Here is a 21129-nt window from a genome sequence, read left to right on the forward strand (position 1 = left end):
GCGGGAAACCGGCTCGCTGGAAGCGCGAAAGTACGCGTGACCAGCGAGCGCGGATTTCATTGATAATTTAGGCCCTAAATGTCTCCAGATGAGTCTATAGGTAATAAATCATCAGAAGCGTACCCCATCCTTTCATTCTTCCAATTACGGAATTACATTTATGGCATTATCACGGGACAGTGAGCCCAGGTAGCTAAGACTGGAGAAGTTACAGAATGCCTGTTGTAAATTACTAAATCATTCACATCTAACTTGCCTTCTACTGTTTGATAGATAAGTTTGCCTGAGTCAGATTCAGAAATGTATTATATCAAAAATGTCATCCCACAAAATTGTGAAGAAAATAATTTATTAGATTTATATTTTCACTAATAGCCACTGTAACATCTTCAATAAGAAGATAAATATCAAAAAGGTATATACACAATCATATTAGTGCAGTCACATGAATGTTCTGGGTACATTTAAATCAATGAGCATTTTGCAATTATATTTTTAAAATTTGATATGGACTTACCGGATATGATGCATTGAGCAAAGTCCCTAATTGGTTTGCATCTTCTGTATTATTTGATACTTGAGAGCCATTTGGGGTAAAAAAAATTAGGTCACTCTTTTGTTGCAATGAGTTTGAACATACTCTATATTGAGTTTGTTGGGAGTATATCCAACTACCCCCAGTGTTTGAGCAGATGTTATAATTTTCCTTCATGTCGTTGACTTCATCTCTGCACTTTTGCCATCTTAAGACAGTGAAGGCAATTAGTGTAATAAGAAACACACTTGATATAACGCAGATGGCCACCACTAAATATATATTTGCTTCTGTAAACATTTCAACAATTCCTTTAGATTCCTGATTATCATACATAATTTCTTCTCCAAATTCCAACAAGGAAATGACAATTTCTGTAACTGCTGTTAGAACTGGATCTCCATGGTCCCGAGCCACCACTATTAGTCTGTATTCTTCATTATCTGAATCTGTAAATGCTCGCTTCAATCCAATCTCTCCTGTTTTCGGAGTTATAACAAATGGAGCTTTTCCTGAGAGATCCTTAAAATGATAAGATATTAGAGCATTGTATCCTGAATCAATGTCTATTGCACTGACTTTACTGACCAAATTTCCAGGCTGAATTGTCTTTGGAGTTTTTATTGTCGAGGCAGAAAAAAATGGCATGAACATGGGGGCATTGTCATTGATATCTTCAATAAAAATATTAAGAGTAAAATTTGAGTTAAGAGGGGGTAAACCAGCATCAGTCGCTTTTATGTGACACTGTAAAAATGTGACTTGTTCATGGTCAAATGAAACTAAAGCGAATACTTTTCCATTCTCTGGATTGATAGAAACATAGGAAGATATGGGGATCCCATCCACAGTGTTATCACTGATAGAATATGTGATGAAGGAATTTTGCCTGAAATCTGGGTCAATTGCTAAAGCAGTATATACATGAGAACCTGGTGGATTGTTTTCCTTGATGAAAATTGTACCATAAGGTTTCTGAAATATTGGAGCATTGTCATTTACATCACTAATATCAATTTTAAGAATCTTTGAAACTGACAATGGTGGTATTCCCTCATCTCTTGCTACTACTACAACTTCATATTGAGATGTTATTTCTCGATCCAACTTCCCATTAACAGTTAAAGAAAAATCACCTTTGAATGCTGGGTGAATTTTGAAGGGTGAAGAGTTAGTGACATTGCAGCTAACTTTTCCATTTAATCCTGAATCATGGTCATGAACACTAATGATAGCAACAGTTGTTCCTTGTGGAGAATCTTCAGAAACAGGCACAGCAAGTGAAGTTACTGTCATCTCCGGATGATTGTCATTGACATCTACAACAGTCACTAGAACTTTACAATGTCCAACTAATTGTATATCTCCATTATCCATGGCATCTATTTGTATTTCATACATTTGTGTTTGTTCAAAGTCCACGTCTCCAATCACTTTTATTTCCCCAGTATTCTTGTCCACACTAAACACTTTGCTGATTTCTTCTCTTGATGTTTTACTTAACGTATAAAACACATCACTATTTTTTCCCTGGTCTAAATCAGTGGCTTTTACTTTAATTACTAATGATCCCTTTGGAGAATTTTCAATCACATTAGCTTGATAAAATGGCTGATTAAATGTTGGAGCATTATCATTAAGATCTTCCACTGTGATAATGATTTCAGATGTACCACTTAATCTTGGTTTGCCACCATCATAAGCTGTCAGTGTGAGATTGTGAACAGACTGCTTTTCTCTGTCTAAAGATTTTTTTAACACAAGTTCCAATGATCTGATCTGATTCATGTATTTTTGAAAATCTAATGCAAAATAATCACTGGCACTGAGCTCATAGTTTGTAATAGCATTTGTTCCAAGATCTGGATCAACTGCTCCCTCTACATGAAAACGAGATCCTGCAGGCATTAGTTCAGATATCACAAGGTTACTAACAGAGAATGGGAATACAGGTCTATTGTCATTTATATCTTCTATTTCTATATCTACTCTATACATCTGTACAGGCTTATCCACTATAACCTGCAGAGGAATAATACACAACTGTATTCCTGGACAGAGCAGCTCTCTGTCTATTGTCTCTTTCACAAACAGAATTCCATTTTGCAAATTCACCTGGAAATATTCTCTCTCATCTCTAGAGACAACACGTAACATTCTGGAATTAATCTCACCTAAATCCAGTCCCAGATCCTGTGCAATCCTTCCAACAAAGGTGCCATGTTTCGATTCCTCGGAGATGATATAATGCAGCTGACACAAGACCACATCCCAAGACATTTGAAGCAACAAAATATGGATCAATCTGAATTTTCTTTGACAATGCAGATTTTTGTGGGGCATATCTTAGAATCACTGAAGCTGAAAATTATATCTTTTCCCAGTAAAGATGGCATTAACATTTACTGACAATCCAGAGCAAAAAAGAGAAAAACCAGCATGGCCGATACTGAATATATTATTCAGCATCAGCAACAGAGAAACGTATTTAATCATCCCCTTCCTGCTATTAGTTGGTACAGGGTGACATCTAGTGCTTGATCTTTAAGTTGCAGCTTGTATGATAATCAGAAGAATGCTCTTTTTTTTTTAAAGAAATTATGACATGTATAGAAAAAAAATATAAAAACAGAATTCTATATATATATATGCTTTGGCAATATTTTAGAAACTAAATTGCTGTTATTTTTATTAAGAGGAATTTATTTATTTCACCTTAAACACATGCAGTATTTTATTATAGAACTAGTGCTAACTGGATAATTTCCATTATTCTATATAAGTATTATATAGAATTATAAAAATTAAAACATAAAAGTCCATCAATGAATAAACATTTAATTTTTTTGAATTAATAATAATGTGTAATAATGCCAAGTGTTGTAAAATTTAAAACTTTATTTAAAATAATGTATATGTTGAAAAAAGCTTCCATGACATTTACTATTACCTATTAATCATATAATACAACACTTAGCTATACGCAGAAGTTTGTATTTATGATTTGCAGGTGTACACTGCAAAAAGTTCATGTATGCAATACACATAGTGTATATAATTGCATAATTGTAATACTTTTTATACAAAAATCAATTATATACAAATGTTATGATATATTATGATTTATTAAACCAAATATAGCTATTTGAATATAGAACGTCATAAGATGAGTAAATAGGGAAACAAAGGTAACAATGACTGTCTGGAAGCATGCATTTTCAAATATTCCAATGCCAATATCTGGTCTGACATAATACATTAAATATCTTGCTGTATGTATTCATGAGAAATTAGGAAATTTTCATTAAACTAAAAAGTATCCTGCACAAAATGAGCTTTGGAAAAAAAACGCATAAATCTCTAGCATTATTCAGATCAGAAAGATTATACAATTTTAAACAATATACATATTTATGTATATCAGGTTCGCATGGATGTAGTTCTGGTTGTAGCCCAGCAGGGTGGTAAAAAGGAAAAAATTATATCCTCCAAAAACTTAAGGCTAAAAATTTACTTCCAGTCTTATCTTTCATAATGGACAGTTAGTTCTGCAGGCTATTCTGAAGCTGCCTACTCTGACTTCACTGCATACTTTGAGCTTGGTACAGTGTGTATCACAAGCACAAGTCAAACAGAGCATGTCGCCATTTTCTGGCTGCAGGATATTCAACATTATCCAATCTGTTTACCCGCCTTATTGTCCCTGGCAAACCTCTTTCCTTTTTGGATTCATATGTTTTCAATTAGCTAATCAGTAGAACACTACTTACCCTTTCCACCGGTCGTGATATACTTGCAATGCATAGAGAACCACAAAAACATATCGATGACTCAGTGATGATGTTACTGAGTGATCAATATGTTACAAATTCATTACCATGTTGATTAATGGGGATGGAGGAACCAGGACAGCAAAATATTAGCAGATTAAACTTCAACTTTACATTTAAATCTTCATGACTGTATTTAGAATAAAAATGTAAGTTTAATATGTATCTGCTATTTAAATATTTTAATCAGAATTTATAATACAGGCACAAATCAAAACTCTGCATTTTGAGTGATATTTGCCTGTACTAAGTAAACATGAAAAACATGAAACATGAAAATAAAACACAAAGAACTAAACAGTGTAAATACAAACAGTATTTTCACACTCTAAGTACCCACATTAACAATTTTCATTTATATGCACTGGGGTATACAAAGAAGGTGCTAGAGGAATCAACAGAAACATTTTTCACTAAAAAGTTCTAAACTCAGGTGCTCAGGACACAAAAGTCTGGGGGCCTATAGTGTAGAATATTTTAATTTAATATAACTAAAATAATTTATTTTAAAATAAATAAATTAGACAATTAAAAAAAAAATCTATCAAATTAAAGATTGATGTGATGTTTCAATACCCTAAGAAAACAGAAACCATGAAATCTAGCAACTGGAAAAAATATAGCTCTAGGCACAATGTTTTTTGTGATACAATATTTTTTATTTTTGCATTATTTCATTTGCATTTGTATGCTTAATAGAAAGACTTTAAATTTAAAATCTAAAATATTTTCCACATTTATTGATAATTATTATCAAAGAGTAACAATCAATTTTATTGCTATTGTTTGTCTCTCTGATGCTGAGAAGTAAAGTTAATGCAATTCTTAGAACCAATATAGTAGGGTTACTTTTAAAACATAGTATTTTTATGACTATTGACAGGTATTATTGATTATTTTTTTATTTATTTGTATTACACAAACTATTAAAATCAATAAGCAATCATGTTTTCATAATAAACAAATTATCGCGAACACTCTGTAATGAAAATATACAAAATTAAATATTTATAAAAATATATTTTATTATGGCAAATGGAACTTACAGTCACAATTTATACATCGATTAAAAAACCTATATTGACTGAATCTAAAACAGGGTAAAAACATATAAATTGTCATAACTGATATAAATTCAAATAGAATGATACATTCCTATTTGTTATAGACATATAGTCAAAAAAATAAATTTCCACACTATTTTCCTCATTTGTATTTTTGCCGATCAATTACCAGGTAAAACAAACTTGATGCACTGATTTAATCACTCAAGAAAAATCGTAAAACTTTTTAAATATGAGATCAAGTTTATACATGTAAACTGATGAAATAATGATGGAGTATTACTTATTTATAAATTTTACCTATAGAAAAAGTACAAACATTTTTCACAATATGTTATTAAAGAAACTTAAATAATTTACAATATTGTATGACCAGTCTTGATGACTGTTGATTTTTTCACAATACAACTGCAAAACACAATCTTAACCACTGAGTCACCAATGTATTTTCTTCTTGCTGCCTATAGCCAACATAAGGTAAAAAAAAAACTACAAATTAACCAAAATGAATTGTTTTTTAAGTGTAAATCTGTTACATCGTAAAATAATATTTGGGCCTTCTTAATATTTTACCATTTGAAAAATAATATATATTTAAATAAACTTATGAACTAGTCCAAGAAACATCACAAAACGTTTAAAATAATTAATGTCTACATGTAAAATAATGACATTTTAAAGATTAAATTTATTATGATTTACCAATATATTTCAGGAATTTAGATCACAGGTATTTATAAAACAAGCATATTTCACAGAATGTTATGAATAACTTTGTTTGAAACTCAAATATAGTACATTTGAACCTTTTTACATATTTGAACATATTTATATATTGTACCAATATCACAAATAAACAAAAATGGAATTGAATTGTCACTATTATGAAAGAGCCATTGTAGAAAAATAGATTCATTTCTGTAAAAAATAAATGTACACATTTATACTGCATGAGTATGAATAAATTTTGTCACATGTATAGAACCACAAATTTTGCTAAAACTCTCATCCCAGTTCCTTTCTAAGAAAGGAGAAAATTAATTGTTATAACCACAAAAACATTAATTTAAATCTAGTAATAATGACATGCTTACAATTAAGTCATAGCAATCATCACATTTCAGTTACTTCTAATAATTGCAAAATGAATGTTTTCTGAGCTAAGTAAAAAAAATCTGTTTTGACTTTATTCAACCAAAAAGTGCTAACCTCACACAGCACTGGTTTACTTTATAGATGACATTCCATTTAATAAAATGGGTCATATTGAATTAAAAAAAAATAGGTTTATTGAATAGTAAGGAACTTAATATTAATCCAACCAAATATCATAGTCCCAATTTTGTACATTTCCTAGATTTAGTTATACACATAGAACAGGATATGATTTCATTTAAGACATTTTAAACAAACACAGGAATCCCAGCATCTACAGTAGTGGGGGCTATCCCCAATGGACAACAATGTCAATTATCAGGAATTGTAGCAAGGATTTATTTCCAAAAAAACCAAGAATGTTTTCAAGAAATTCAAATTTTTAAACAGAGATTTAAAATGGGAAAATTTATCTGATTGAGAGCCTATGTGTGAATAGAATAAGTTGGTCAAATGACTAAAACTATATGTACTAAAATTAATGAGCATATTGATTATATATGGAAGGGGCTGAATACTGACAATGTTTTTGCTGACAAACATCAAAAAGAACCCTAATATTGAAATGTTTTGGTATTGATATTTTGAATAAGTGTTACAGGGGAGGGATTTGTGTTGGATTTATTTCCCAAAAGAAAACAAAATTGAAATTTCAAATTTAAAACTGGGATTAAATGTAGATTTAGACATAATAGTTTTTTGAGACTAATTAAAACATATATGTAATTTAATTCATTCAAAAACGTTCAAATTTTTATAAAATTCTGGTGGTAGATTTTCATTTATTTGTGCCATTTTTTTACATCCATCAAATGCATTGTTTTTTATTTGAAATCTATATAGTGATTTTGGAGTTCTCAAATGATTATGTCCCATAACTATATTTTGGGTATTCCATATTTTTGAAGAGACACGCAAGTCTTATTTCATCCTTGGGAGTAACAGCAATCCTTGAAACGGCTCACTAGAACACAAGCTAAATGATGCACAACTGTCCAGTGTTCCAGGACAGGGGCTAATATTTTGTTATAATTGAAGTGCAGCTTAGTGGGTGAGTGCATGAACATGTTAGATGAAGATCACGGAACTGTAATAAGAATGTATATTGTAATGAAGGCCATTTTTATCATTTATTTTATCCAAGTTGTGGACTATTTGACTAGTTTTTAGCTTAGTTCAATTTATTTTAGTGCCACCGTGTATTACCTTAAAAATCACTTTACTTACTGAACATATTATACTGTTTTAGTGAACAAAGTCCCATGAGTTTCTCAACCATAGATACATTCACACCTTGGCCACAAAACTAGTTATTGAGAATTACTTGTGTACAAATTATCATAATTTACAGTATAGCATCCTTTCCCTGATGCATGCTAATTAACATGCACCTTCTGTTTATTCAGTATCCCATTTAAAAGACAATATTCACTTAAAACTATTAAACCAGAAAAATAATTATTAAAAATGATTACTGAAAACCTGTTGTCAATATCTTACAGAATAGTTCTAGAAGAGTTCTATGTTTCTACCAATAAAAGGCATTAGGTTTTACCCTTGTTGTGGAGTTGGTAAAGTAGTTAATTGTATTGAGTATATTTGATTGATAGTATAGATAAAATAAAAAATGAAACTTTATTTTGTGCTGTTTTGAAAATGGAGAGGGTAGTATTTCTAATAAAACCTACATGATATGAATCATTTGGGGTTGATTTTCATTATCTTGAGATTTGAGAGCCATTTTGAGTGAAAACAATTAAGTCACTCTTTCGTTGCAATGAATTTGAACATACTCTGTATTGAGTTTGTTGAGAGTAAACCCAACTTCCTCCAGTGTTTGAGCAGATCTTGTAATTGTCGTTGACTTCATCTCTGCATTTTTGCCATCTTAAGACAGTGAAGGCATTTAGTGTAATAAGAAACACACTTGATATTACACAGATGGTAGATATTCGCTTCAGTAAATTCTTCTTTGGATTCCTGATATCATACATCATTTCTTCTCCGGATTCCACCAAGGAAATTATCATTTCTGTTACCGCTGTCATGACTGGCTTTCCATGGTTCTGGGCCACCACTATTAGTCTGTATTCTTCATTATTCGATTCAGTGAATGGGGGTCTTAATCCAATCTCTCCTGTATGCTGAGATATAACAAATGGATTTTTTTCCCAAAAGATCCTTAAAATGATAATATAGCAGAGCATTGTATCCTGAATCAATATCTATTGCTCTGATTTTGGTGTTCAGGCTGAATTGCTTTTTGGGGTTTATAGTGTCAGTGCAGAAAAAAGTGGCATGAACATGGGGGCATTGTCATTGATATCAATAAAAATATTAAGACTAAGATTTGAGGTAAGGGGAGGTAAACCAGCATCAGTTGTTGGTATGTGACACTGGAAAAAAGTAACTTGTTCATGATCAAATGAAACTAAAGCAAATAGTTTTCCATTCTCTGGATTGATAGAAACATAGGAAGATATGGGTATTCCATCCACAGTGCTGTCACTGATAGAATATGTGATAAAGGAATTCTGCCCTAAATCTGGGTGAGATGCTAATGCTGTATATACATGTGAACCTGGTGGATTGTTTTCTTTGATAAAAATTATATCATAAGGTTTCTGAAATACTGGAGAATTGTCATTTACATCACTAATATCAATTATAAGAGTCCTTGAAACTGAGAGTTGTGGCATTACCTCATCTCTTGCTACTATTACAACTTCATATTGAGATGTTATTTCTCGATCCAACTTCCCATTAACAGTTAAAGAAAAATCTCTTTTGAATGCAGAGCATACTTTGAAGAGTGAAGAATTAGGGACATTACAGCTAACTAATTACAGCTTCCATTTAATCCTGAATCTTGGTCATGACCACTAATGATAGCAACAGTTGTTCCTTGTGAAGAGTCTTCAGGCAAAGCAACAGCAAGTGAAGTTACTGTAATCTCAGGAAGATTGTCATTGACATCTACAACATTCACTAGAACTTTACAATGCCCAACCAACTGGACATTCATACAACTGTGTCTGTTCAAAATCAACCTCTCCAATCATTTTTTTTCCCCAGTATACTTGTCTAAACTAAACACTTTGCTGACATCTTCCTTTAATGTTTTACTAAATGTATATAATACATCTCCATTTTTCCCTGATCTAAATCTGTGGAATTTAGTTTTTATTACTAATGATCCTTTAGAGGCATTTTCTAATAAAGTAGCATGATAAAATGGCTGATTAAATGATAGAGCTTTATCATTAGCATCTTCCACTGTAATAATGATTTCAGATGTAGCACTTAATCTTGGTTTGCCACCATCATAAGCTGTCAGTGTGAGATTGTGAACAGACTGCTTTTCTCTGCCTAAAGCTTTCTTTAATACAAGTTCTAATGATCTGATTTGAATTATGTAATTTTTAAAATCTAAAGCAAAAAAATCACTGGCACCAAGCTCATATTTGAAATGCCATTTCTTCCAAGATCTGTATCAACTGCTCCCTCTACAAGAAAACGAGGCATTAGTTCAGAAATTATAAGGTTACCAAGGTTTACCAAGGAAGAAAAAGCTGGTCTATTGTCATTTATATCTTCAAGATACATCTGTACAGGTTTATCCACTATAACCTGCAGAGGAATAATACACAATTGTATGTATGGACACAACAGCTCTCTATCTATTGTCTCTTTGACAAACAGGATTCCATTCTGTAGATTCACCTGGAAATATTCCTTCTCATTTCTAGAGACAACACATAAAATTCTTGAATTGATTTCACCTAAATCCTGTCCCAGATCCTGAGCAATCCTTCCAACAAAGGTGCCATGTTTCGATTCCTTCAAGATACTATAATGCAGCTGACACAAAACCACATCCCAAGACATTTGAAACAACAAAAAATGTACAATCCTGTATCCTAATTGAAAAATTCAGGTTCGTGCAGGTCCTTTCTTGAAATCACAGATGTTGAAGGTAATTTTTCCAGTAAAATGGACTAACAAATTACTAAAGATACACAGCAGAAAAATTCTGGATAGCCAATATTGTGGCAGTAAGGTATTCAGGATAGGCAACAGAAAAACATTTAGTCATCATCTTCCACTTATAAGTTGGTGCAAAGTGACATCTAGTGCTCAATATTCAAGTTGCATCTTGTATGATTAATTAAGTTTATTTTAAATTAAATGCATACTATTTTGAAAACATATGCCACATAGACAAAAATGTGAAATGTTTTTTTTTTTATTTTTTAAAGGTATAATTCAAAAGAATATGGATTATATCATATTCCAAGTATTTTATATTTCATTCTTTTGGGTAAAAATATGTATAGTTTCTATTTAAATTCTATTTAAAAATGCAGATCCTTTCTAAAATTCTCTATTCCTTTAGAACAGTACCCATCCCAATTCCTAGGAAATGTTTTTAAAGTAAATAAAAAAATAAAAAAAACAATACCTCTGGCAAGGTAAAAAAAAAAAGAGAACATTGAATAAATATTTGATTAAAACAAAACAAAAAAACAGGAGGAATTGGACTCCCTGACATTAAGGACCTTTTTGTCCAAATTGAAATAACTCTAAAATCAACAGAGGACAGATGATGGATTCAAACATAATCTTAAATGCCTGGAAATAACTACTGGGTGGTACTAGTGTCAGCTCAAGTTTTGTCATCAGTGAAAATACCTCTTTGAGTAATTGTTTGAAGTCTCCCAACTTATTTCATGCTCCTCTTCCTTTAAAGTCATTTGAACTTCCAAATTTAAATCTATTAGAAACCCTATTTAAATCTATTAGAATGGAATAAGAAAAGGTACACTACAGTTGCAGATCTGACAACATTTACTACATTGATGGACCAATATAAATTGACTCAAATAAATAATTTCTGCAATATGACATTGATTTCTGATGTAAGTATACCTACAAAATTGTGGTTCTGCTGACAAGACCCACATTTTAGAAAGGGAATCTCCTTTTACTATAATTTTCTACAAGATAAGACCTATGGGTTGTCTGCAATATCTCTTTTTAGGAAAAAGATTTAATACAAATGTTACTTCTGAATAATGGCAAACAGCTATTGTCTCTAAATTCCAAGCATCTAAACGAAAATTTTGTTGCAATGGTACTGTACCCCTTATAAATTGTTTAAATTCTCTAAGGACATTTAACCCAAGTGCTGAGACACTGTAATGAAATTGGCACATTTGTACACATGTTCTGGAGCTGCAAGAGCTTGACCAGTTTTTGGCATTTGTACTTATATCCAAAATAATGAGTTATCTAATTAGGCCGATGCCTGCCCTTGCATTATTAAGCATTGGTATGGACAAATTTGCTAAAATTTTTAGAATAATCGTGAATCAAAATTTATGACTGTAATGTGATTATGTTCCTTATAAAATAAAAAAAAATAAATAAAAAAAATGAATTTAAAGGAAATTGCAAAATAATTGTCTATATTGTCACTAATAATACATAGTATGAAACACATTGCAAATTATTGTATTTTTTATGTTCAACAGGATTACATCAGCAGCAGTTACAAATGTAGTAATATAACATAGCGAACTAGAGAAAAATTAAAGCAAAGCAATTGTATCTTGAATGTAGCTAAGCATCGTAAAACTTAGATAGATTCACCAACAGCTTTACCATGACTTTATAAGATAAAAACACAATAAAATGTGAAGTAATGATTGTATCTGCAACATGCGATTCCCTTTCAACAAAACCCAAAGGATGTTACATTAGAAGACAGGTTTAAAAACTCTTTACTAGTCCATTAAGAGCTATTACCACCCAAAAACAATCATGCCAACCAGCAATATATATTGTATTGTCTGTGCAAAAATACAACCATTTCCCATACCCAGCTATGGAGCTGATTTACTAAAACAAACTTGGCAGCTTACGTAGCAAAATTATTTATTACTCTGAAAGGGATTATGTACCTAGTTTAGTAAATACAGTGAAAACTTACTTGGCAAATAATACCCAATGACCAAGAAAATAGTTTAAAAAAAATATTTTTGTTGCTCATATTTAAAAGCCTGAAGTCTGTAAAATTACCATTTGAACAAGGATACTTCACTCTACATTGCTAAGTAAACATTTTAAACTTACTCTAACGTCTCTAAACTCTTAGTAAATTAAACTGTTTTTGTAGAATTGATCAGATAATTCTGATTGGATTTGCTTCCAACTCGGCATGAAGCTGTTCCAGCCTCAAATCATTAGCTTTATCGTGATTTTACTTGGTTAACCACAGCCCTCTGTAAAGAAAGTGATGTGCAATGCATAATTAGTTCCAGTTAAATGCAGGCAATTGTTTGCTATTATTGCATAAAAAATTGCCTGTTTTATCATCACAATTAGAAATTGAAAAAAACAAAAACAAAATGGCACTATTCCAAGCTATTCAAGGTTACAAATTAAAAGTAAATGATTTCCACTGATTTTCATAATAGTTTTTTTTTTGTTTTTTCAAATATGAATTTAGACGTAGGTCTAAATTTTGGCAGATTTCTTGACTGGTCATGATGCTAGCCAGATTTGTGCATAGGCCTATGTGTTAGTAATAATTGCCTTTGATGCCTTGTCCCTTGAATGTGTAAAATACGTTAAACAATAAAAAATTGATAAAGAAAAATATCACACGTTTCAAATTTTTATAAACTAAAATGAAGTGATCAATGCTTCTATTTAAATTTCCCTTACCTGATATGTAGGATTTAGTAGAGTACCTTGTTGGACTGCACAACCTTCATTACTTGAGTTTGGAGCATTGTTCGATGTAAAAACAATTAAATCATTCTTTGGTTGTGATGAGTTTGAACATACTCTATATTGAGTGTGCTGAGAATACACCCAACTACCCCCAGTGTTTGAGCAGATCTTGTAATTTTCCTTTAATTCTTTAACTTCATCTCTATATGTTTGCCACCTTAATACAGTAAAAACAATTAAAGTAATAAGAAAAATACTTGATATTATGCAGATGGCCACAACTAAGTAAATATTTGCTTCAGAAAAATTTTCCATGCTGCTTTTCAATTCTTGATTGTTATACAGAATTTCTTCTCCAGATTCCACCAAAGAAATGACAATTTCTGTTACTGCTGTCATGCTTGGTACTCCATGGTCTCTAGCCACCACAGTTAGTCGATGTTCTTCGCTATCTGTATCTGTAAATGGCCGTTTTAAACTAATGTCTCCAGTATGCTGAGAAATGATGAATGGATTCTTTGCTGTCAAATCTTTAAAACTATAGGACAGTAGAGCATTGTATCCTGCATCTAGATCGACTGCTCGCACTTTAGTAACTTGATGTCCAGGCTCAATAGTCCTTGAAATTTTAACTGCCAGTGATGGAAAAAGTGGGGTAAAAGTAGGAGTGTTATCATTGATATCTTCAATAAAAATATTTAATGTAAGATTTGAACTAAGAGGGTGCAGACCTGCATCAATTGCTTGTATATGGCACTGGAAGTATGTTACATGTTCATGGTCAAATGATATTAAAGCAAATACTTTTCCATTCTCTGGGTTTATAGAGACATAGGAAGATATGGGAATTCCATCAATAGTCCTTTCAATCACTGAGTAAGTGATAAAAGAATTCTGGCCAACATCTGGATCAGAGGCTGTGGCTGTATATATATGAGAACCTGGTGGATTATTTTCCTTCACAAAAATTGTATCAAAGGCTTGCTGGAACTGAGGAGCATTATCATTCACATCACCTAAAAAAACTTTTATGGTCTTTGTGCTGGACAATGATGGAAAACCTTCATCACTCACAATGATTGTTATATCATATTCATCCTTTATTTCACGATTTATTGGTGCATCCACCGTTAAGGAAAAGTCACCTGTAAATGCCGGACTTATTCTAAATGGTGAATGTTCAGAAATGTGACAGTTTACTTTTCCATTTGGCCCTGAATCTTTATCATGTACACTGATGATTGCAACTGTTGTGCCCTTTGGAGCATCCTCAGGAACAGAAAGTGATATTGACATCAGTGTAATTTGCGGGGGATTATCATTAACATCCAATATTGTTACTAAAACTTTACAGTGTCCAACCATTTGGAGGTCTCCATTATCAATAGCATCAATCTGAATTTCATACATATTTGTTTCCTCAAAATCAAGTTCTCCATTCACTCTAATTTCTCCAGTATGCTTATCTAGACTAAAAGCTTTGCTTGTTTTGGCTGCCACTAAATTGCTAAATGTATATAATATTTCACCGTTTTTTCCTTGATCTGGGTCTGTAGCGTTTAACTTAAACACCAGGGTTCCTTTAGAAGAATTTTCATTTATACTGCATTGATAAAATGGCTGATCAAATAAAGGAGCATTATCATTGAAATCTTCTACAGTGATAACAATTGCTGTTGTTCCACTTAATCTTGGTTTTCCTCCATCATAAGCTGTGAGTGTCAGGTTATGAACAGATTGAACCTCTCTGTCTAGGGATTTTTTTAGAACTAGTTCTATTGATCTGATCTGATTTAGATACTTTTGGAAGTCTAATGTAAAATAATCACTTGTACTAAGTTCATAATTTGTAATAGAATTAGTACCAAGATCTGCATCTGCAGCACCCTTTAGAGGATAACGAGATCCTGCTGGTTTCACTTCTGATATTACTAGTTTGCTAACATTAGAAGAAAATGATGGTCTATTATCATTTATATCCTCTATTTCTATATCTACACGATACATTTGCATGGGCTTATCCACTATAACCTGCAGAGAGATAATGCACAGCTGTATGCCTGGACACAACAGCTCTCTGTCTATTGGCTCTTTAACAAACAGTATTCCATTTTGCAGATTCACCTGGAAATATTCCTTCTCATCTTTAGGAACAACACGTAACATTCTGGAATTAATCTCACCTAAATCCAGTCCCAGATCCTGTGCAATTCTTCCCACAAAGGTGCCATGTTTGGATTCCTCCGGCATAATATAATGCAGCTGACACAGGACCACATCCCAAGATATATGTAGAAGCAAAAAATGGATTAGCCTGCTTCTTCCTTGCAAACCCTGCTTTAAATGTATCATTTCTTGAATTTACTGAAGCAGATGATAAAAATGTCTGGAGTAAATAAGGCATTCACAGTGAATGAAAATCCACAACATCGAAAAAGAAATTCTGTCATGGCCGATCCATCCTTGAAAAATGTTTAGCTAGAAGCAGTGTATTTTAGTATTTTTCATTATACTACCATAACTTGGTATATAGTGACACCTTGTGTCAAAAACCTGAGCTACGTCTAATGCAAGAGGCTTTATTGTAACCATACCTATTTTTAATTGTGTTTTATAAATTGTAAGCATAGTTTGTTTTTTTTTTTTACTTAATCATTTTTTCATTACCATCATTCATTTCTAAATTTTCACAGATTTTTGTGATTTTTTTTTCTATTACAAATGTTTTCATAAAAATCCTTTATTTCTTCCAATATGTAAGACTTATCTATTGCAGAACTCCAGTAGAAGAAAAATTTTTTTTCTTTGAATAGAAAATAGATTTGACATGCAAACTGAGCTTATTTTTATTATGGTTTAGACACTTTTTATAAAAGATCCCTCGTTTTATCTAATAGGATACTAAATTATTATTAAAAGCATGTACAATATAGTAATTACTTTGGAACCCAGTATTATAGATTCAGATACCAAAATAAGGAACATCATTTTTATTCAGATGTAAAATATGTTAATCTGAGGAATACAACAAAATCCTTCAAACAGCCAAAATCTATGCAGCATGCTGAAAGGTATGAATTGTCATTCAATGGGGTACTTCTTTTAAAAAATGTGATTTTATATTTTTTCATTTGATCTCCACATTTATTATACGCATGTGCATTAATACTAAAATTGTTAATTCAATAGCATGTTAATAAATATGCCCATAAAATATGAAACATCTGCAGTCTTATACAAAAGCTTGAGCTCCCATGGCCAAGTCCTGATTGTCTTGATTAATATTATATCTCAACAAACAACAAACGTTAGAAAATTTTTACTTACCTAAAGTCAAACCAACTTTGGTGGGGATGAGCTTTTGCCATAAATCAGCAAGTAAATACAGTATACTAGCTGATTATGGCACACACCTTTCTCTAAGCTTCCTGGAGCAATGACAGGTCCTGAATCCTGTCACAACTCTGTCCCCAAGGATGCCATCTTTTCTGACAAATGTTCTGGGTCCACTGAGATTTTGGCCCTGATTTAATAAAGTTCTCCAATACTGGAGAGGATACACTTTCTTCGGTGAAACTGTGTGATCCAGCTAACCTGGAATGGATTTCCTAAAGGCATTTGCTATTTATTAGCAAATGTTTTTAATCCTGGACCAGATCTATTCCAGGTTATTTAAATCACACAGTTTCACTGAAGAAAATTTATCCTATCCAGCCTTAGAGCACTTTAATAAATTTGTGTTCACTGGGCAGCCACTGATGAAATAACTAATGGAGTAACTTGTCTGACAAGTTTATTCTTAGCACCGGCGACGGCTGACTTTACACTGCATGGCACATGCGGTGTGGTATTGTGCTTAAAGGACATGAATTTATCCAAAATGCCAAATGAGTGACAATAATGTTCTCAAAAAGGAAAATTAAAGAGCAAGAAAATGAGTTGCAGTCAAAAATAATATAAAAGACCAAGAAAAATTCTCTGTAAAACTGCTTGTGAATTAGTCAGATATCCAAAGCCTCCAGATCATTATAAAGGACCCAAACCAATATTTAGTTCACACGAGTAGAAGTACACTGGTCTACTGTGTAATATTGCTGTTATAGCTATAGTCTGCATAGAGTCACCTAGTATATTGTTTTTGTGATCCAAAGTATCTGAAACAATAGAGTTGATGTGTTGTGAAATTTACCTGTTAATAATAACCAAATTTACTCTCCTAAGGGTGATATGTGTCTAAATTCCATTGGTAAATTAAATCTAATACTCCTTGGCCCCTTGAAACCAAAAAATCTGGAAAAAAAACTGCATTATCACAGGATATGTTTTTGAAAAATACAGTACATTTACAGAAGAAAGACATGACCTGGGAAATGTTAAATAGTCTGTTTCATCTGTATCAGTTGGATTTGTCTGTATGAACATGAGCACTTCAATAGGAAAACATTGTGCATCAACAAGTGCTAAAAACCAAAGTTCCAGTCAATAAAGAAATTGATGTTGTTAACAGAATTTAAGAAGGATACAGGAATACAAGACAAACAAAATACACTTAATAATAAATTGAAAAATGTCCTGCTTTATTATTATATAAATATAATATGTTTCCTTATAGTCTAATTTCTATTCATTAATGGGTGTTTACAAAGGTAGAGATTCATTATTTGTGTTTACAAAGGTAAAGCATGAACATACAACTAATATCTGCAAACTAAAATTCCTGCTTATTTGTAACTGAAAGGATAAGTCTTGAACATGCCAAATTGTGTTTTTTCTGGATTATTTAATTCAGCAAATAATTAGTAACTGTGCATTAAAGAAACATCTCATTTTAGGCATGACAATAGTTGTTATATAATGAGAATATCAACATTTTTTGTAGGCTGACCAGTAGCAGACCTTTAAATATAGAACTATATAAGTATTTTAAAAAGGAATAAGAACTTTTTAATTTACAGTTTTCATTTCCTTTTCTATTCCCCTTTTATTTTCAGTATTATCAACAACATTCTTCTCCTCATCATCAATATTAAAGACTGCAGTAGGCTCAAAAGAGAAGCCTGTGTTTTCAAATAAAGTTCCAATCTAGTTAAAATTATAATTCTGTTGTATTCTGGATTTTCTGGGAAAAATGTAATTATTTGGATAAAAAAATAATGCAAATTAACCTACATCAAAGTACAAAATACAAATAATGCTATCATTCTAACATTAGGTGACCTTTCACCGTGTAGGGAAGAAAACAAGACACATTTTAAAGGCATTAGCTATAATTTCTCATTTTTTTCTAAATTTTTTTAATCATCTCTAAATGCTAATTTACAATATTGCCTAATTTTAGCAATTTAAATGTATTATAATTTATATATTGTCATATGCAAACCATTACAATTCATAATTAATAGACTACCAGAAAAAGGGTTAGTTTTAGCATACATATTACTATTCTGTAGACTTATGCAATTACATGGCTGAAATTCTTACTAAGATATATTAGATTTAAATTAGCCTATTATATCCAGTAAAACCTTATTTGTAAAGCAAACAACAAAATTTCAGAGGTCATTTTTAATTGATTAAATACATTTAGATTTAATGTATCTAACAGTATTTGAATTTAAATAATTAAAAAAATACCCTAAACACAAAATCAATCTAACAATATTTTTTTCATTGCTTCTAGATATCATGCGTGAACCATTCAATAAAAATATTTACTAACAGAGCACTACATGATATTATAAAAAATTACATGATACATGATACATGATATTATAAAAAATAGCAATTACTATTTAAAGAGATTCTGTTAATCGGAAAGTAAATTAGTAAGTTAGAATGTTAGCAATATCTACAAGTCTGCTCTTCAAAATCATGGCCTTGCCTTGTATGTGACTCCTTTACTTTAAAGCATTGTAACTAATAATTTTCTGTAAATAGATAGATACAAATAGTGTGAATTCACTAAGGTGTTCCGATTTATTTATATAAATTAAATATATTTTAACTTTGATTAACAGAAAATACCACGTGTTCCCCTAACACTAAAAGGATTTTTGGTAAGAATACCATGTTTAGGGGCTTTGCAATATAACTTGAAAAGTTAAGATGTATGTTTTCAAAAGTTTCACCAAACCACATATTTTAACATAACCAATTTCAGACCATATGCTAATATGCAGTTCAACTCATATACAGATCAGATACAAACATGACAGCAATAAATATTTGAAAATATGAGTTGTACAGATCAATGTAAAAATTGGAAATGTTATTTAAAAAGTAAAAATAAATATATACTAAATCATCTGCAATATTTAGAATACAGCAACTTACAAACTAATACTTTTCTGTATTGCAATTTAAAAAATATGTAAAACAATGAAGACTGCACAGGAAATAGAAGTAAATACCATATTGTACAAATAACACCCATTACTCATGCTTGAAGTTTACTCAAGTGTTACTCAAGTTTACCATTAATATTCATTTTAAAAAGAAAAAATTCAATCATATCCTATTCATTTGACAGGCTCATTAACAGCATCACTACTTTATCAAAATTTGCATTTAACTTAGGAATTTGTTTACTACCAGTTTACTGTTTTTTGTTGTTTATAAATGTGCAGTTTATTCTTATTTGCTTTTTTTACTTAAAAAAAACTTTTAAAGCAAATCATGTTTACTCTTATTGTGACAATATTGTGTTTTTTTTTTATATGCTTCACACCTTACCTTATATGAAGAATTTAGTATAACCCCTTGTTGATATGCTTGTTCTTCTTTGCTTGATGTTTGAGAGGCAGTTGGAGTACATACTATTAAGTCATTCTTGCGTTGAAGAGAACTTGAACATACTCTATACTGCGTTTGTTGTGTATATACACAACTACCTCCAGTATTAGAGCAGATCTTGTAATTTTCCTTCAGTTCATTGACTTCATCCCTAGATTTTTGCCATCTATCACAGTAAATGCAATTAAAGTGATAAGGAATATACTTGGGATTATGCAAATAGCAACAGGGTAAACATTTGCATCAGAAAATTTTTCAAAACTAGATTTGGATTTATGGTTCTCAAAGTTATTCTCCTGTCCTGGTTCCACCACAGAAATAATGGTTTGGGTCTCAGCAGACATAATTGGCTCTCCATGGTCCTCGACCACGATGTGAAATCTGTATTCATCATTGTCCAAATCTGTTAATGCTTGTTTTAAGATAATTTCTCTAGCGTGTTCAGATATGCCAAATGCTGTTTTTCCAGTGAACTCTTTAAAATGATACGATATTAAAGCATTGTATCCAAAATCATGATCTACTGCTTCTACTTTAGCTACCAGTTGTCCAGGTCCGGCTGAATTTGGAGTTTTAATTGTCATTTCAGGATATAGAAGAGAGAAAAGTGGAGCATTATCATTTATATCTTCGATGAAAATATTTAACGCAAGGTTGGGTGGTAACCCAGCATCAATTGCTCTAACGAAACACTGAAAGTAAGTAACTTGTCCATGATCCAATAAAACTAAGGCAAATACCTTTCCATTCTCTGGATTCATAGAAATGTAGGATGATATGGGGATACCACTGATTGTACTGTCAACAATAGAGTATGTAATAAGAGTTCTGTCCCATATCCATGTCTGAGGCAAATGCTGTATATACAAGCATACCTGGTGGATTGTTTTCTTTTATAATAATTGTGTCAGCTGGCTTCAGAAAATGGGGGGTATTGTCATTCACATCACTTATTGTAATTTTAAGATTTTTTGAAACTGATAATGAGGGAGAACTTTAATCTTTTGCTGTTAAG

At 31.6% G+C, this 21129-nt stretch overlaps 1 protein-coding gene across 3 annotated transcripts in view; it reads right to left on the minus strand.

The window, feature by feature from the left end:
- Positions 1-21129, minus strand: part of LOC140323517 (protocadherin alpha-C2-like) — a 182380-nt gene that overhangs the window by 153102 nt on the left and 8149 nt on the right. The window contains exon 1 of one of the 3 annotated variants that reach the window (XM_072400673.1): positions 13314-15781. The exons of 1 other annotated variant lie outside the window; for it this stretch is intronic. In XM_072400673.1, the coding sequence (XP_072256774.1) occupies positions 13314-15674 (2361 nt within the window). In that variant the 5' untranslated portion in view covers positions 15675-15781. Of the gene's footprint in view, positions 1-517; positions 2695-13313; positions 15782-21129 lie in introns of those variants that run through there. One more of the 3 variants, XM_072400676.1, reaches the window with a different exon arrangement.

Source organism: Pyxicephalus adspersus, chromosome 2 (genome assembly GCF_032062135.1).
Source record: "Pyxicephalus adspersus chromosome 2, UCB_Pads_2.0, whole genome shotgun sequence".
In the NCBI taxonomy this organism is placed as follows: domain Eukaryota; kingdom Metazoa; phylum Chordata; class Amphibia; order Anura; family Pyxicephalidae; genus Pyxicephalus; species Pyxicephalus adspersus.